Consider the following 19323-nt stretch of genomic DNA (forward strand, 5'->3'; position numbering starts at 1 on the left):
TTCTCACTCAGTTCCACACTCAGTGACTGAGAAGGTCTCCATTGGAGGCAAAATGAGACATAGTAAGTCAGGGCTGCAGATACCTGGTGAGCCACCATCCAAGTGTCCACCTGCACTTGACCAAGGACATCATTTGTCACGTGAGCAAACTGCCACTGAGCTGTTTCTGAAAACCCTAGACCGTGGGGCTCCTCCATCTCTCTGGTCTAAAGTATCAGAAACTACTACAGCAGAAAACGGTTTTTAAAGTTCGCATATCCTTCATTTCTTCCTAAACACCCAGTTCCTGAGCAGACCTGTTAGTGAAAACATTACCAGAAGTCACCAGCTTTGGGTTATATCAAATGCCAACAGTGCAATCAACTGCCTCACTTTAGGTCCAAAATGGGGGGAAAATAAGAGGTGAAGGTTTTGATTCTTTAAAGTTGACGTTTCCTAGATGAAGACCCCAAATATGTCTTGGTGAACACTAGGAAGCCCCAAATCTCTCTGCAGTGCGCGCGCGCGCGCGCACACACACACACACACACACACACACAGCACAAGAGCAGATTAATCCCAAACCCCTCCGGACCAGATCTTTCCCTGCAAGGTCTGGTAAGATACAGGCTGCATCTAAACATCCTTTGGAAAGATTTTCCAAAGTGCTCTAGTTGGATGGCCCCTGCATCAAGCATGTGAGAATTCCTGGACATTAAATGTGGGGATCGGTGTTTTGCAAAACCCTGGAGATGGTTAGCCAGTTCCGCAAACCAGTGCCCAAGGAAAACAGGGTCCCAACTTTGTACCAGTATACCAACACATACAGAAGAGGCAGCACCTACCTATATAGAGCGAGGAGTCCTTCCTCCGTACGTGGTCGTCAATGTAGGAGACCCCCAGGGGCTGCACGGGGGTAGCACCGATGCCCAGCAGCACCTGAGCCCCAATGAGCAGCAAGTACATCATGTTGGTGGCTGTCCGGTTACGGCAGATAAGGTCGGGGTCAGGCCCCTCATCACTGCTGGAGCCATTGGAGGCACAGACGTCGCGGCCCTCTGCGCCCCAGCGGATCTCGCCAGCCTCGTACTTGTACTGGTGGGTGAGGAACTCTGGCAGTGCTGATAGCAGCGCGCCCAAGGCCATGACGATGCCGCCACAGCCGATAAGGCGTGGTCGGTGCCCACGTGCTCCGAAGTAGCTCACGAAGAGAATCAGCGCCAGGTTTCCAATCTCGAAGCTGCTGGCAATCACGCCCACATCAGCACTCTGAAGGTTGAACCTGCGTTCCAGGGTGGTCAACACGCTCACCTGACGGTGGGAAAAGGAAATTTCAAAGTCTGTCTTAGAAGACCCTCCCAAGACACGGCCTGTTCTTCCTGGACCCTCCCACCTGCCTGGTAATGTGGCACCAGATGCCAAATCGGAGAAGCATTCCCTTCGACTGAAACCCTAATTTGACTGAAGAATTCACTTTCGTAGTATCAAAGATGATTTTTTCCAACATCTGCCTGCATCTTCAAGAGTGCCATGTACTTCATGGGGGGAAGGGGGCTACAAAGTCATCGTAAGTCCCAACGTCCATAGGTTACACACTCCCAAATATAGGCTCTACTAGTCAAAACAACCTAAGTAGCAAAGCTGACCAGCTAGCTAGCTTAGCTCAATAGAATATATTCATCCATGCATCCACTCTTTTCTGGGTCCTAGGGATTGGCCTCAAGACATGACACATGCTAGGGAAACACAGCGCCACTGAGCTATATTCCCAGAATTCTTTTCACTTTTTATTTTGAGACCGCATCTCAGGAGGCCATGACGACCCTGCATGCACTCTCTGTCGGCCAGGCAGGCTTTGCACTCACTCTGTAGGCCAGAAGAGTCTTGAACCTATTTGATCCTCCTCCTAAAGCTTCCCAAACAGCTGGGATCACAGACCGACACAAACAGGCCTGGTAGTGGGATCATGCTTAGCTGCCCTTCCTTCTGGGAGTTTCTAAATGAGACGGATTTGCCTAAAGGAATATCTTATAAAAACAAACAACCAACCACGACAAGCCCCTCCTGTCTGTTCTAAACACTGTAGCCTGCCCGGGAAATTTTCATGGGATATTTTTGCCTTGTCTCCCTCTTTAGTATTCCTGTCTGCCTGTACTTGTTCGACAATATTTACTAAACATACGCTATTTGCCTGGCAATGGCCTGCATAAAAAAGGACAGAAAAATGAGAACACCTGGCCTTAAAAGGCCACCTGGCAGGAAAGTACACACAGATACAACTAGAACATCTATTGATAAAAGATCACATTCACAAAACAAAGCACAGTCCACCCTGGGGGGCCAAGGGGTGACACTTTATCATAAGGCTTATTGACAAAAAGATGGAATCCCTCTCCTGTTTGTGGGGACCATAACCTGTATCACAGGAAGGCAGCTGTCCCTGTCATGAGAGATCTGGCAGATGACCGAGGTCCTTGCTGGGCCAGGAATAAGCACTTTGCGCAAAGGTATGAACAAGACGGGCATGAATTCCTGACAAAGTGGAGGACTGACCTGGATCATAAGTGAGGAGCACCACAGGGAAGAATGGGGCAGTCCGTGCAGTGTGGAGGCAGGAGTGCAGGGCACTGAGAGAGAGAAAACAGAGACGCATCCCTGCTATTTCCTCCCTCTGCTGTGACCCTGGCCAGCTCAGTTACCCTCCCTCGGCTCTGATGCTGAGAAATCAGAATCCTAACAGCCCTAGAGTGATGGATATGAACGCTAGAATAATGGTGCAAATCGACTGGCCCGGAAGGCCTTCTATCTCATGGCAGGAAAGTAGGGAAAGGCAGTGAAGTACAAGGGCCAGGGTAGGTATCACATGGGTTCCCCCTCATCCTAACTCCAGGTAATCAAGTTACTGTGCGCTTTAGCACGCTCATCTGTGAAGCAACAGTAAGAGCCGGGGCCAGGATAAATCTAAACCATTCACATGTGGGGACTGCGAAAGGGTAAGCTGTAGACCTGACGAACACCAGGATTTCTGTGATTCTCTGGGAACAGCCGGGGTTTTAACAGCCACACCACGTATGGGAAGGGAATGCTGGGAGAAAGAAGAAATGAACGCAGGTGGACAAAACCTCCAGGCTTCTATGGAGGCCTTGGGGAGGGTATGGACCATGTCCCTCATCAGCATACAGTGACAGACAGGAAAGGAGGGAGGGGCATTTCAGGAGAACTTTATTTCAGGCAGACGGCCCAACATCTGCGGACCAAGTGGGTATGTGCTGGTAAAGAAAGGGCAGGGAGGAGAGTCCCTTCCTCTAAGATTATACATAGGGGCAAGATTATAAACACCAAAGCCTTGGCAGGCTTCCAGCCGTGTCCTATCTGCTGGTATCCGTCCCCCTGTGTGCCCATACCGTCAAAGGAACAGTGTGGTCAGGTTACTTCTCCTTGCTTCTTTTCAGTACATGTATTTTAAATCCCCGGAGCCCAGAGGATCTTAGCCCCATCTGAAGCGCTTAAGCTCTTAGTACCTTAGTACCTGGGCTCCCGCAGAGTCGGTGACTCAGCTGGGCCCCAGGGTAGCTTTGAATCTGATCCCCCAGCTGACAGAGAGGGAAGGCAAGAGGCAGGCTGCTAAGGCGATGACACAGGAAGAGGATCTTTCTTTCCTTCAGCACTATTCCATGGGCCAGCCCCACAGGGCAGCTTTGAAGCTTGTCATACCCAAGGTTCCCATTCAGGTTCCTATTCCCTTGTGCTTACTGGCCAAGACCAACCCACAACTCGCTCAGCCCACGCTATGAGATTAGATGGCTCCTATCTCGGAATACCAGATTGCAATTGTTGAGAACAGAAGATAAACGGGCCCTGGCCTGGTTACAAGGGGCTCTAAGAGGCTCCCAAATGATGCTCTTTCTGAAAGCTCTGGGCAAGGGAAACGAAGAGCTTCAATTATTGGCTTCTTTCTGCGGTGACAGAACCGTGCACGGCAGACCAAGTGGCTTTCAACGGGTGATGTGGTGTGGAGGGGGAATTGACTGGGAGGTCAAGAACCACATGTTGAGTCTAGAAAGATGCGCAGAAAAGGCTGGCTGAGAAGAAAGCAGGGCCTAGTCAGGCGAGGTGCCCCAGACAGTCTGATGGGGTCTTAACATCCCACTTCCCACTGCTGCGGCAGATACCTAAGACAAAGAACATGAAGGAAGATTTGCTCTCGTTTGGAAGGTTTCAATCCAAAGTTGCTTGGCATTTTCCGTTCGGATCTATGGATAGGCAGACTGTGATGGGGGGGCACCATTTGGTGGAACAGGATGCTGCTGCTTCACAAAGGCCAGGAAGTAAGACGAGAAAGGAAGGAAGGAGATGGGGACTCCAAGGGGTCATCTTCAGTGACCAAAGTGCCTTTCACTGGGTGCTAACTCAGAAAGCTTGCCTGCCTCCCAACACTGCAGGCTGTAAGGAAGCCTTTAGTGCAGGGTGATGTAGGAGTGTTTCTATCTATCTGTTGCTTCATTGGTTAATTAATAAACTGCTTGGCCTGATAGGTCAGAACATAGGTGGGTGGAGTAGACAGAACAGAATGCTGGGAAGAAGGGAAGTGAGGCAACCGCCATAGAGCAGTTGCCATGATTCTCCAACCCGATACAGATGCCATGCAGCCAGCCGCCATGCTGAATCTTTTCCTCAACGGGTGGATCTGCTGGTGACATGCTCCACCATGGGGGCAGACGGCTACACAGTGGAGGAGAGGCTAAAGTACAGTCGTTTTTTATTTCCACTATGACGCATGAGGCCAGGCACAGAAAACAGTGTATCTGAAGCCTGGAACCCCGACAATAGCTCCAATTCAGCAAATATCCCATCTCAAACTCTTTCACAAAGTGCATGTTTATGATGCTAGGTAAAGGTCACGGCGGGGTCATACCAAGAGACAGCGGTAGGCAAGGCACAAATAGTCATTTCTTTAGATCCACATCCTACCTGGGCTCTTATTCTGCCTCTGACCAGGGTCTTTGCTCTTGTATCCTCTTGTGATCCCCAGCGATGCTCAGCTAGACCAACACTTAAAGTTCCTACCGCTGTGCTGAAACTGCGCTTTGTGGATCAATTAGATGGGGGGGGGGGGCTAATGCCTTTACTCATTTAAAGCACAATTTTGAGAAGCTGGACTAATTAAGTATGTATGAGGCCATAAAAGCCACTTGTGGCTTTTTATGTGGCAGAGAACAATCCAGCACTGAGGGAGCAGACTGCTAAAGGGAATGGCTGCCTTTACTTAATGGGTAACAGGACTAGAGGAAACAGCTGGATAATTAGAGACAGAGACAAAGGGGCAGGGATTCCGGGAGGAAAAGAAAGGAGGAAGTGTCCTTACCCTGGGCCAAGGGGAAATGAAGTTAGTTTGGGAAGCAGGCAAGATCTGTCAGGCTTCTGCTGCATTAACTAAGAGGAGGGAGGGAGGGAAGGAAGAGAGAAATCCACATTTCTGCATCTCATGAACTCTTATTAAGAACAGAGTCCCAGGGTTGGACGATGACTCAGGCCAGTGTTGTCTAAACAAGCATGATGACCCTAGCTCAGTCTTGAACAATCATGTCCAAAGCTGGGCATGATAGCGCACAGTGCCAGGGAGGAAACAGCAGGCAGATGCCTTGGTTCCCTGGTCAGCAGGCTTAGAATCCTTACGGGGTCACAGGTACCAGGGAGAGACCCTGTCTCATAAAACAAGATGGATGACTTCTGAAGTATACCTGAGATCGACCCCTGACCTGCATATATATCCACATGCCAGTCCAAATGCATGCATGCATGCACACACACACACACACACACACCTGTATGCACACACACACATGCACACATGCATGCACACACACAATGTCTAAAATAGAGCCTAGTAGCACGAAGAATGCTTGTTCTTTACTTTTTATGATTTTTGTTTGTGATGCTGAGACTGTAACCTAGGGCCTCGTGCATCCTCCTAGAGCCTCCTGCATCCTATACAAATACACAGAGTGCTGGCCCTACCACCAGCACAGGGTTCTAAAAAGTTGCTGCTTATCTTGGAATTGACACCATCAATTCCAAGCATGTGACAGGGACATGCTCGGCCCATGATCGACCTAAGGCTTGTCGGCAAAACTTGACCCATAGAGTGTCAGAGTTCAACTCCTAGTGCTTCGGATTCCACTGGTTTGTGGCGAGGCCAGGGGGCCTGCGATTCTAAGAAGTCCACTTGCTGCTGCTGCTGCTGCTGCTGCTGCTGCTGCTGCTGCTGCTGATGATGATGATGATGATGATGATGATGATGATGATGATCAGAGGACTGGGGAACCCACGCTTTGCTGCCTTTCCTCCCATCCCCAACCATCTGATGCTGAAAGGCTTTACTTCTAAGTCAATATAAAGTACAAGTCCCTCTCCTTTGACACTCACAGGGCACAGGGGAGCCTTGCCTCCAAGGGTGCTGCAGTCACTCTGGGACTGACCAAAGTTAAGGGAACTCAGTCTAAAGGTAGGACTTTGGTACACATTGACATCAATACTGTAGGACAGGATGGCCTGTGGGCAGGCACATCTGATTCTTCCCTTACTTTCTAAGGGAAGCCTGGGGAGGTTGCCAAGCACTCGTTAGCAGGAATCCAGATTCTTAGGGCCATGGTGGAAGACTGGGATCTTCTAAGACATGAGCCCACGTTTTCCTTCTGCCTTGGGTCGTGAGGCTGGGCCTAGCTAACTGCAATCATCTGGGGAATCTCTGAACAAATATCAGTGCCTGTTCCTCGGGCCTCTGTCACAAAGGTGATGGCTCCCCCAAGGAGGTGGAGCTTGTTCTGTGTGTGCCTAGGGCATATGTGTGCCCAGAGCCCTGGATAGCATTGCAACCTGATCTATCCCTATAGTTCTTTTAGAGTTTAGTATTTGGGATAGATTTGGGGTAGAGGGTCTTGTCAGGGGATAAATATATCCATCCCAGTCTGACCATGAACTCATTCTGCAGTCCAAGGTGGCTATAAACTTGAGGTCCTCCTGCCTTAGCCTAGGAGCATGGACCACAAAGTCAAACCAATCTTGTCAGAGCCTGTTTCCAAGCCCTTGCCACAGGTACAACAGTGTGTGCTCTCGTGAGCACCACTGAGGCCTGGTAGCTAGCACTCAGTAGGTATATACACTAAGGAGCTATCATCATCACTGGCATGCATGATCCATGTGCTTTCTTCAATTTAATCCGATTCCACGCACCCCAGTGCCTGCTGCGTGGGCAGTTCAAGAAGCCTTGGCTGCGATTAACAGACAATCCATATACGGCAGAATGAAACCATTTAGTAACAGCATAGGGCTATAGCACCACAACAGAGAGGCAGAGCAACCAAGGGAATGAAAACACCAACAACAGATCCGAGACAAAACAAGAGTGGTCTGGATTCTAAAAGACATGGAGTGAGAAAAGTTGCCACAGCAGTGCAAAAGCAAAGATCAGGAAAAGGAAGACACACCACGCGGAGCCTTCTAGACAGCCTGGGGTGAGAAGAAATGACTCAGGTCTTCAGAGCGCAGTGCAGAGGGGAGTCAACTGAGATAAAGCGGATTTGAAGGCCACACTGAGGAGCTGCACTGGGTTTAGATGTCAACAGGGAAGGGAAGCTGTTGAGCAGAAGCCATCCTTTAGAAATAGCATAGCATGTCATCCTCACTGTGTTCATGACAAAGAAAGGTGGGTGCCTCTCTCAGGGGTTCCTGGAAAGAATCTGACACACTTACTCTGGAAAGCATCAGTCAGTCAACATTTTAGGCTCCCAGGCCATGTGGTCACCATAGCAACACTGGCATCTGCCATTGTAGCCCAACACAGCATCCATGACAACCTGTACATAAATGGACATTGCTGAGTTCCAATAAAACTTTACTAACAAAAGCAGGCAGAGGGCCAGATTTGGTCCCATACCCCTTTGTAGACTGCCCAAACCTTGGCTCTACATATTATATCTTTAACTGAAAATAAAAACTTCCTATTCATAATAAATATATGAAACACTCCTGTTAAAAATGCACATTATATCTTTAACTGATAATAAAACTTCCCATTCATAATAAATTTATGAAACACTCCTGTTAAAAATACCAAAAAAGGAGAGTCATTTCTAGGCAGCTCATCACCAGTTTGTGAAGGCTGGAGAGCTTAGTTTTCTTTTTAAACCCCACGCAGTGGTTTGTAAAGAAACTTTAATTTCTTATCAGCCCTTTCAAGGGCACGTCTCCCTGGACTGAGGGGAACAGTCTCTGCTCTCGGAAGGCAGTATCCAGCGTCTGGGATGGTATCCAGTGTCTGGGATAAAGCCACAGCAATACTAATCTCAGCTCAAGGAAGCCTCACATGTTACTCTTTCCCATCTGAACAGCCGCTGTGCCTTATAGTGAGAAGCTTGGTGCACTGGGGAAATGGTGAAGTCCAGACCCCAGATCTGCACAGCCAGGTGGCCCAGGACACCATAGTCCCAGCCCCTTGCTCTTGCTCCAACCTCACCACTGGGCTGAGTGGAGGAGACATTGGCAAGGCTGCTTGATGTCTGCTGCAATGTTAGCATCAGGAGATAAACGGGTATAATTTTCAAATCGGTCTTCCTTAAAAGGCAGAGAATGAATTAGACAGAACAGCTTTTGAGACACTGACCGTGGCCCCAGGCATGTAGAAGAGCATCAATGGTAACAAGTTTACTAAGCAATCCTGTTGTTATCCTAAGCAAACTTCATTTTTGCACAAGCATGAAAATAATCTCAAGGAACATTCAGTCTCTTGTTTGTCATCCCAAGGCCGTGTCTTTTTTCTGGAACACACTCCCGCTGTGAAGCCCAGGCTGGTCTCAAACCTCAGCTTCCCAAGGGCTGCGATTACAAGTCTGTACTGCCACACGCCATTAGAGCATGCCTTCTTACAGAGGGATGAGCAGGGGACATAGAGGAGATTTTAAGAGCCTCAAGAGACAGGGTCAGGCTCTGCAAGACATGCCCTGAGACTCCATTTCTAGTCTGTCTGCGAGTGGCTGTCTGTCCACAAGGAAGAAAAGCTCCAGGCTCCAGTATGCACTGTAACCATGTGCAGAGCTGGGCTTCAGCATGCTCCCTAACCCCCCAGCGGGATTCTGAGCCACCAAAGTCCTCTCAGGCCTCTCCCTAGGTGACTCTTTGTATCCTGATCTTACACACCCTTGCTGTCACTTTTGTAGATTACCTGGAATAACAGTGGCAGTGTCTGCCTACCCAGATTTACAAAAACCTCCCTGGACTCTCATTCTCTAAAAACCCATCTATGTACACTTCCTCCTTCATGTTCCTCCACTCCTTCATCTACATCTTTCTGGGACCCTTTCTCCCCCTCCTCTGGACTATGGGTCCTCTCATCTTTTCTCACTGCCTTCCCGAAATGACCCTAAACCACAACAGAGGCAACTGGTTTTTGAGTCCTTTTATCCTGTGAATTTTATGTTTAATTAATCCATTATAAGAGAATGTGCGATGGTTTTATGATCCTCCCACTCAAAATAAATAAATAAGTAAACAAAGTAAGCCAACATCACTAAATGTAATTGCTGTCAAAATGCAAAACACATCATTGACTCCCCCCCCCATCCTCGCCCCCACAACCCCCTCACTGCGCTTCATTTCAGCTTAGATAAACAAAGGTTCCACCTCTCCAGTACCCTCAATCAACAGTTCCCTGCACTCTGTGCCTGAGCCCTGGCAACACTGGCAGGTACTTTGGCATCAGGCCTAGTCTTACAATAATTTGTATTGAGCCTTGCACACCACAGCCCAGAGCATTGTTTCAACTCGAAACATGTTTGGTACCTGTTCGTTTCTATTAGAGGGCCACAGGAACTCAGTGGTTTCCTCAGCTTTCAATCAAGTACAGCGGGCCAGGCAAACGCCTACAACAGATCTTGGTGCAAGGCTCACACTAAAGATTCGTTTCAACACAGGCTCCTCGGGAAGAGCTGTTTTGTGCTTAGTCAGAATCTCTGCATGTCCCAGGCTCTCAGAACACTAGTGGGTGCATTGAAAAGCCCCCCCCCTTTGAGTTGGAAGATGGCTTAGTAAAGTATTTGATGCACAAGTATCTGAGGACCTAAGTCTAATCCCCAGAACCCATATAAAAAAGCTCGTGTGAATAAGGCAGTGGTAGCGCACACCTTTAATCCCAGCACTCAGGAGGCAGAGGCAGGTGGATTTCTGAGTTTGCGGCCAGCCTCGTCTACAGAGTGAGTTCCAAGGCAGCCAGGGCTACACAGAGAAACCCTGTCTCAAAAACAATAACAAAAACAAAATGAAAAACAACCAACCAATCAAACAAAATAAATAAGAAAAAAGAAAACAGAATACCATCAACAAAGGCAGGTGTGGTGATATAGTATCTCAAGGAACAACACTGTATGTATGTATGTATGTATGTGTCTTTCTGTATACCTATATATCTCTATTATCTATCTCTCTATTATATATCTGTCTGTATCTATCATTTATCTATCTATCTGTCTATTTATCTCTGTGTGTATAAAGACCATTATTATGTGTAAATAATAAGTGAATATAAAAGAGGTAAAGGGGAAGGAAGAAGATTGTTAAAAGGCATATGGGGAAGAAAAGAATTCTACGATCACATGAAATTTTGTTTTTGAACTCTGAGATATTTAAAAGGTGTCTTTTTTTGTTTTTTTGTTTGTTTGTTTGTTTTGGAGGCTGAATCTCATATAGCTCACTATATAGTTAAGGTTAGCCTAGCACTTCTGGCCCTCCTATTTCTTAGATAGGCCCTGGCCTTCCTAAGTCCTGGAATTACAGGTGCTAGCTACCATATGCAGCTCTTCAACTCTGGGCTAAACAAAGATAAACATAGGAGAAGCTTTCCAAATGGCCATGATCATTATCAACCTTTGATAGAGTACATAACATAGAAACATTTAAAACAGCGTGTGTGTTTGTCTATTAAGAAAAACGGTTATTACGGCTGACCTGAGGAATACTTTCATCAAGGGCTAACTGGAAAAAGCTCTTCTCATAGAAACTAATTTCCATATTTCTCCCATCTACCCTGAAACAAAAAACTTAATAAGCAGTGGCTTTAAAACTGCTTTTCTCATGCCGGGCAGTGGGGATGCACACTGTTAATCACAACCGTCAGGAGGCAGGGACAGGCAGATCTCTGTGAGTTCAAGACCAGCCTGGTCTACAGAGCAAGTTCCAGTACAGCTAGGACTACTACACAGAGAAACTCTGTGTCAAAAACAAAAATAAAATAAAACAAAAACCCAAACAAACAATACCCCCCTTCAAAAAAACCCTGCATTTCTCTTTTTTCTTTGTATACTAAGAATCTAACACCTGAATCTCCAGCCATACTACAGCAATGGTATGGTGTCAGTGTTAAACATATGTATAGGTGTATGTGTATGTACGTGTGCATGTGTGTGTGTGTGTGTGCATGTGTGTGTGTATGTGTGTGTGCTTCTTGTTCTAAAAGCCCTACTGCTGACAAAAGGCCCTTACCAACCCAGGGAACAGAATTATCATATATTAACTCCTCAAGACCAAAGTACCAGACATGCCATACCAGGATTCAGCAGACAGGTTAAATCCTAAAACCCAAGACAATCCATTCCATCTAATCATCTAATCATTCTCTCGAGAATGAACCCCACAAATAAGCTGGTAATAACTAAAGCTATGCCTCCAGGTGGAGGATAAACACAGGGTAGGAGTAGAGAACACTTGCCCAAGGCAGCATTAACAAGCTTCCAGAAGGACAAGGAAGCCTACCTCTGGGGTCACAGTAGTAAAGAAAAGTGACACATCTTAGGGACTCCTCTTCCTCAGCTTGTCCACACAGCCCACTGACGTCATGTGGCCCTTGGTCGTTCTATCCTTATCCAGGTGTATCCCAGGCACCCAACACCCCCAGCTTCACATAAGATGCTCGGTGCCCAACGACAGACCCAACAGACGCCGCTGCTGACATGATCACTGATGATGACCATGACCGGACCCAGTTTTCACAGTCTGCAGGGAGGAGCCTGACTCCCTAAGGGCCACAAATTTACTCAGGATCCCAACGTCCTGATGCCTTCTGCAGTCCCTTTGCCCTTCACGCACGAAGAAAAGCAAGCATCCCCCTACTTGTCCTGACCCCTCCTATGGTGACAAGCTCACTACTTCTAGGCACTGACAATGCTGTACCAACAAGTACCAAAATAAAAGCTAAAAGGCAGGCCTGTCACGGAGGTGCAGAGTGGAGAGGCTAACAAATGTGTGTGCTAGGGTCTGAATATGAGCTATCCCCTATAGATTCTTGTGTCTGTGTACTGTGCTCCCTAGCTGGTGGTGCTGTTTCGGGAAGGTGTGGAATCTTGGCTTGTTTCCAATCTCTCGACGTTGTGACACGGTGTTTTCGTTTACGAATTCATTTTTGAAGAATGACAATCAAGTTGAAAAGAAAAAATTCATCATGTTTTCGGTAAGTTTACGATTTTATGTCTTAGTGTTGGGCCACATCCATAGCTATCCTGGGATAAATGTGGTCCCCAGGCAGCAGATGGGACATGTTTGCTAGGGGTGAAGCCTAGTTAGAGGAATTGGGCTAATGGAGGATAGACCCTCTGTGTATTTAGTATCTATCTATCTATCTATCTATCTATCATCTATCTATCTATCTATCTATCTATCTATCTATCTATCTATCTATCATCTATCTATCTATACCTATCTGTCTGTCTGTCTGTCTGTCTGTCTGTCTGTCTGTCTGTCTGTCTGTCTACCTACCTACCTACCTACCTTTCCAAAAAAGTGTTTCCCTGTGGAAGAAGACCGGCTGTCCTGAAACTAGCTCTGGCCTTGAACTCACGGAGATCTACCTGTCTCTGCCTCCTGAGTGTGTGCCACCACTGCCCGGGTGACTCTGAGTTTGATAGCCCAGCCACACTTTCATTCTTCTTGCTGCTTCTGATGCACTAAGATGTTGTAAACTATGCAAGTCCCAGCCCTGACTTCCTTGCTGTGAAGGACTCTGTCCCCTTAAGCCATGAGCTCAAATAAACCCTTCCTCCCTTAAGTTGTTTATATCAGATATTTTGTCATAGTAACAAAAAAGTAACCAATACAGTGTGTGTGTGTATGTGTGTGCGTGTGTGCATGCATGTGTGTGTGTGTGTGCATGCGTGCACAGGGCAGATGATAACAGCAGAGGAAGGGGTGTTAGCAGAAGGGCAAAGGAAAGGGTGTAGAGCACCCAACTCACCTTCACTGAGACAAAGACCAGCCTCCATCCATTATGAATCCTGCCCCTTCTTATCTCCCGAAGGAAGGCCTTTCTCCATCATTGCTACCCCCAACTGGCTTCATCTTTATCTTGTCCCCACACACAAGTACAAAGAACTAAAAATAACCTTTCTAATCCCTGCCATCCTCCTCCTTTCTGTCATCCAGCACTGTCCACAAAGTCCCCCTTTGTTGGGTACAGCTGCCTGATGCAAACAGGTCCCATTCCTATTGCTGCCCTGCTCTGGCTGCAGGAAGCTGCAGATAAAGGTTGCCCATGCCCTGTATCTTCTTTGATACAAACGCCGTTTTCCTTCTCTTATCACACTGGATTTCTCTGTGATTTCTGGCACAGTTGACTCTCCCTTGTGACAGGCATGAACTAGAAGTCCCTTGTTCTCCTCCTAGCTAATCACCCTCCTCTCTTCTGTAGCCAGAAACTGTAGAAAACCATCTTCCACGCTGACACTCGCTTGTCTGATACTTTCACACAGACAGCACCAAATCTCTCTGTGGTGCAGACTCCTACAGTTGGCAATGGCCAGGCCTCTACTTCAGGCCATCGTACCCACACTTCCCATCCAGCCTGCCCTGCTCTTCTGATGGCTCCTTCCCTGAACATCAGCACCTCACATACACCTAGGCACCACAGATCCCCGACCCCTCCAGCTAGTTGCTTAGTTCAGATCCTGCCTGTAGGTCCCAAGTACCTTCCAGACCCGCTCAGGCTGACCTTCTCTACATGTCCTCTGACCTTTCTCACGTATCCCATCCACTCTCCCCACAATCCTCATCCCTTACCACCCTGTTTAAAACTCTAATGAAAACCACCATCAAAAGGAAAAGTTCAAGCCCTTTTGGCTTAAGGTGACAGATCTGCTGATATTTATAGTCACATCCTGCCTCTTTGGCCTCTCTGCACCAATCCCAAGTAATATTTCCCATTCCCTAGCCTTCAGATGAGCCAAATTCCCATCCCCATGGTTCTTCCTCTTTGCCCTAACATCTAAATCATATGCCCACTGCTAAAGATTCCAGAAGGCAGGGAACCCCCAAAGGGGTGTCAATGTTGGTAATCAATTGCTTAGAAGCTCGGGTCTATGTGCAGCTCTGGTCTCAAACCCAATACTGCAAGACTATTATAGCATGAACACTGTGGAGAGTTCCTTGGAAGAAGGGAAAACACACTAGCCGGGCTTCAGTTCCTCTGCTGTTGCTCCTCCCAGGACCGACAGTTCCTGAGAACTGCCTGCACTTCTTAGGAACATGGAGTATCACTAGATGACGGGAGGACAGGCAGATCTGACCGTGTTCATGCATCAGACAAGGACTGGGAGGAGAATGGAGTAAAGTGCTAAGGGATATGTAGTCTCCACCATGGCTGATCTAATAAAAAGAGCCAATAGTGAAGTCTCCATAGTACAACTTCCAGTTGGTACAGGTAAGCTTAGCTAAGCCCGTTCCATTCTGACTACATAACTACATTAAGTAACAAATGTCATTCCTATTTACAGATACCGAAACAGGCACAGAGGAGCAATCTTTTGCTCAAGGTCTTATAGGCAGCAAAGGGCAAGGCAGCACTCATCCAAGTCTAGACAGTGTGGATCCAAAGCCCATACTTTTTACTTCCATACAAGTTCTCCTCTCTAGAAGTTGGGAAAAGACTACAGGGCTGAGTGGAAAGGAGAGAACCTTGGCAAATCCCCTTCTCAAAGGTCAGTGTGTCTTTGGACACCTACCAGAAGGAGCCATGTAAACTTCCAAGGGAGAGAGACAACCATCAGTTCGTTATACCCAGATATGACACCTATGAATTAAAACAATGATTGACAAGGCATGAGATCTCTAAGGGTGAGATAGTGGCATACATTGATGGTACCAAGAGCTCTCTAATTGGACTTAATGCCCATTCAACAAGAGGAAAATCATGTCTGATACTAGAAACTTAGCCAACTACCTAGGGCTAAAGATGTCTTGTATCTTAGACCAGAACATACTATTGCGATTTTACTAAACCAACACAGTTCCTAGCTACATTCCAAACTAAATATTTATCTTTATAGCCACAGGTAGGTATAAGTCTCAGGCCCCATCAAAGAAATATCTCCTTTCAACAGATGGAGACCATTACAGAAAATGACAACTTATCAAAATGCATGTAACCGCATGGTGCCTACTCCTAAGACATTTACAACACAGCGTTTGCACCTAAGGCTCAAGAATCATTGTGGAAGAAGGGGCAGAAAGACTGTAGGAGCAAGAGGAACAACGTCTGTGCTTTGCTCTGAGAATTCATCTCCTAGGCATGTTAGAGAAACTGCATCCTTGAAGTCTCATGAACATTGCTGCCTAAATAAGACCTCAGTGCTAATAAACATAAACATGCTAACATGGGAGGAGGGAATCTCAAGGGGCCTCAAGCTTAGACAAAGAACTGGGGGCAACTATGGAATGCCAAGACTTGAAAAAATTATGTTTCCCAGGAAAAAAAAATCTCAAATTGGTTATCTAATACTACACACACACACACACACACACACACACACACACACACACACACGAATTGAGCAGTTTTCATTTATATACTTAGGAAGAGTTATATTTGCATATGCATATATGTAAGAAGAGTTAAAGACATGGACATGAATTTGAGAGGACAGAAAGAAAGGCTGGGGGAAGGAAAGGAAGAGAGGAAATGGTGTAATTATACTTTTATTTAAAAACAATGACAACATAGGACCACACTGTCAAATGTAGCCTTTTTGAGACTCTGGAAAACTGATTAAAGGAGAACAGCAAATTGAAGAGCATTAACTCCAGAGAAACTTTTCAGTCTTGGGTAAGAACACGAGGTCTTTGATTCTGGTTCCTCCACACAGGTCAGCTAGGAAGCTCCCCATGGAAGGACAGCCATGCAAACCAGCAACTCCACTGGGGCAGGAGTTCATCTGGGGGAGGGGTGTGGAAGATGAAACACTACATACTTACTGACAACCAACAGCAACACTGATAGCAAACAAACATCAAAAAGAAACCCACCTCATCTGCTAAAGCTGTAGCCAGGCTAGAGAAAGCAGCTATTAGACGAGGTAGAAATCTAATAGAAAGATGGTCTTCGGGAAGCTCCCTAAATATCCCTGGTTGACCAGAAAGCTATACACATGAATACACGGAGGGAGATTCATGTTCACTCCTCAGTTCTGGGTATTGGCTTGTGTGCACAGAAAGAAGAGAGACAAAAGTACAAGCCGGGAAAACTTCAACCCTGTTTGGTATGCAGTCTTAATGTTCAATGGACTTGAACACAAACTCTGACCAGACACCGACTATTTGTGCTCAGAAGCAATCCTTGTGAAGCCGGATTCAAAAATAAACACAATAATTAAATAAAAACAATTCAAAACAAAACAACAAGCAACAAAACGGAGAAATGAATAGTCACATCTCACAGAGAACAAGATCCCCAGATTTAGTCCAAGCACAGAATTAAACAAAACACAACAAAAACTGAACTGTGTGGAGGGGGCAGAGCTGAATCCATAATTGTTAGGGTATATTACCTCAAACGTCCAGTTTTCAGCAGAAAATAAGCAAAGAGACAAAAATATTAGAGAAACAAGGATACTACCACCACTACAAATAGCAACAAAACCCACACAGGACCTCCTCATTACTCAGGAAATAAAAGGCAGTCAAATGGAATAACCTAGAAATGGCCTCAGACTTTGTCATAGCTATGACTGACCGAATCGATAATAAATACCTTCAAAGAACTAAGGAAATTTATCTTTAAAAGACAGAATTACAGTGTTAAGCCATTAACAAATATCTTAGTAAAGATATGACCCAGAATACAATCAGACAGATGTTCAGTCGTTGCAAAGTAAAAAATTAAAGGATTGGTCCACTCCAAGGAGCTCCATCTGAAATATGAGACAGCTGAAGAAAAAATCAGAGAACATGAAAACAGCTCGGCAGTATCTAATCTACAGACTAAAGGAGGAGAATGAAGTCCATCAAGGTTCATTGTGACACCAGCAGACATAGCAATATTCCTGAAGCAAGAGTCCTACTAAGAAAGAAAAGAAAGGATCAGACAAAAAGAAGCCATGGTTAAAATATCTGAAATATTGTGTTCAGTGGGGGCATGAATCTAGAGGTCCAGTAATTTCAATAAACTCAAGAACAGGGGAAACCATTAGATCTATATACAAATTACACCCTGTTAAAGGATAAAGATCAACAGAAAATACTAAAAGAAACAAGGGAAAATAAAAAACTTCATCATCTTCTGGGGATCCTCATAGGGGAATAACAATTGACTTTTTCATCAAAAACAACGAAGGCCAGGGAACAGTGAAATTACATAATTAAACCACTGGGGGAAAATGTCCAACCAAGAATTGTTTATCAAAAGAGTGGTACATATAGTCTTATAATTAAGGTCAGTTCTTTCTTACAATCCATGGTTAGATCTTTCTTACAAGGAATACACAAGTAAGACCTTCAGGAAGAAGGGGAGAAAACACCTGCAGAGATACAAATATGCACTAAGAAATAAAGCTAAGGGGCTGGAGAGATGGCTCAGTGCTTAGGAGCATTGCCTGCTCTTCCAAAGGTCCTGAGTTCAATTCCCAGCAACCACTTGGTGGCTCACAACCATCTGCAATGAGTTCTGGTGCCCTCTTCTGGCCTTCAGGCATACACACAGACAGAATATTGTATACATAATAAATAAATAAATAAATAAATATGTTTTAAAAAGAAAGAAAGAAAGCTAAAGAGATGATTCTGCAGATAAAGGTGCCTGCAGCCAAGCCCGGAGGCCTGAATTTCTCCCCAGGACCCAGATGGTAGAAAAATGGACCCCAGCAAGCTGTCCTCTGATTCCCATATATATCCTGTAGCATGTGTGCCCCTTACCAAATAGATAAAGTGTCAGAAATAAAGACACCACCAAAGTTACCAATGTACAGGAAACAGAAGGCTGCATAAATGTATTTTTCCGCTCCCGTTACAGTCATCAAAAACCACATGACAGAAAGAAGCAGGCGACAGTTCATTCGCAGTCTGTCCAGGTGGTCACTCAGGAGTGAGAATTGGAGCAGAGTGGAAGCAAAGCTTCCTACTTTTACAAGAATTCGGTTAGCGCTGACCCAAATGAGACTGTGATCACTGAAGACACGAATTTGTAAACGTAGTCACTAAGAAAATCATGAGGAAAGAAAATGAATTAAACAAAGCAGGAGAAAAGAACTCAAAGGAGGGCAGTAATGAAGGAGCAGAGGAACAAAGACTTGGGACACAATACCAATCACAACATAGCGGATGGAAACTCCACTTCCATCAACACACAGGAAGCAAAGGCTCACAAAATCAAAGGAGAAACACCCGATTCAGCCTTAATGGATGGAGAGGTTAATAGCCCACTCAATAACCGATATTAATGGCAGACAAAAAAAAATTGGTTAGGATAAAGATGATTTGAACAACAGGACCTCCACATCAGCAATAAAAGGACAAACAGCTCACTTTTCAAAGGAGACAAGTCATTTGAAATTACACTTCACCAAAGAAGATGTAGACATGTCTAATAAGCATCTGAAGAGACGCTCAGCACCATTAGTCTCAGAGAAATGCCAATCAGAAGCATGGAGATACTCTTCCCCACCCACCAGAATGTCTGATTAAAAAGATGCAGATACCGAGTCTTCAAATACTGCAAGTGAGCGTGTGAAGACACAATGCATACAGATGCTTGGAGAGTGGCTGAGCAGTTCCTTAAAATATTAAACTCTACTTTATCATGGAACAGTCTTACTCCCAGAGCTCTCCTCAAGCACAATTACAGCTCACATCCCACGAAACCTATAAATTGTGGCATTAGGCATAACAGTCAAAAACAACTCAAATATCTATCAACGTTCACAGGGAAAGCGAAATATGCTATATCCATAAATCTGGTTCCAGTGTCATCTAATAAATCAATATTCACAGAGTTCTAACATAGGAGAAGCATTCAGCAGTGACGTGAAAGAACCTATT

At 45.7% G+C, this 19323-nt stretch overlaps 1 protein-coding gene across 2 annotated transcripts in view; it reads right to left on the bottom strand.

Moving 5' to 3' along the window:
• Slco3a1 (solute carrier organic anion transporter family member 3A1) overlaps positions 1–19323 on the bottom strand; it is a 281466-nt gene that overhangs the window by 219944 nt on the left and 42199 nt on the right. For both annotated transcript variants that reach the window (XM_038313702.2, XM_038313701.2), the window contains exon 2: positions 825–1290. In XM_038313702.2, the coding sequence (XP_038169630.1) occupies positions 825–1290 (466 nt within the window). The remainder of the gene's footprint in view (positions 1–824; positions 1291–19323) is intronic.

Source organism: Arvicola amphibius, chromosome 12 (genome assembly GCF_903992535.2).
Source record: "Arvicola amphibius chromosome 12, mArvAmp1.2, whole genome shotgun sequence".
In the NCBI taxonomy this organism is placed as follows: Eukaryota; Metazoa; Chordata; class Mammalia; order Rodentia; family Cricetidae; genus Arvicola; species Arvicola amphibius.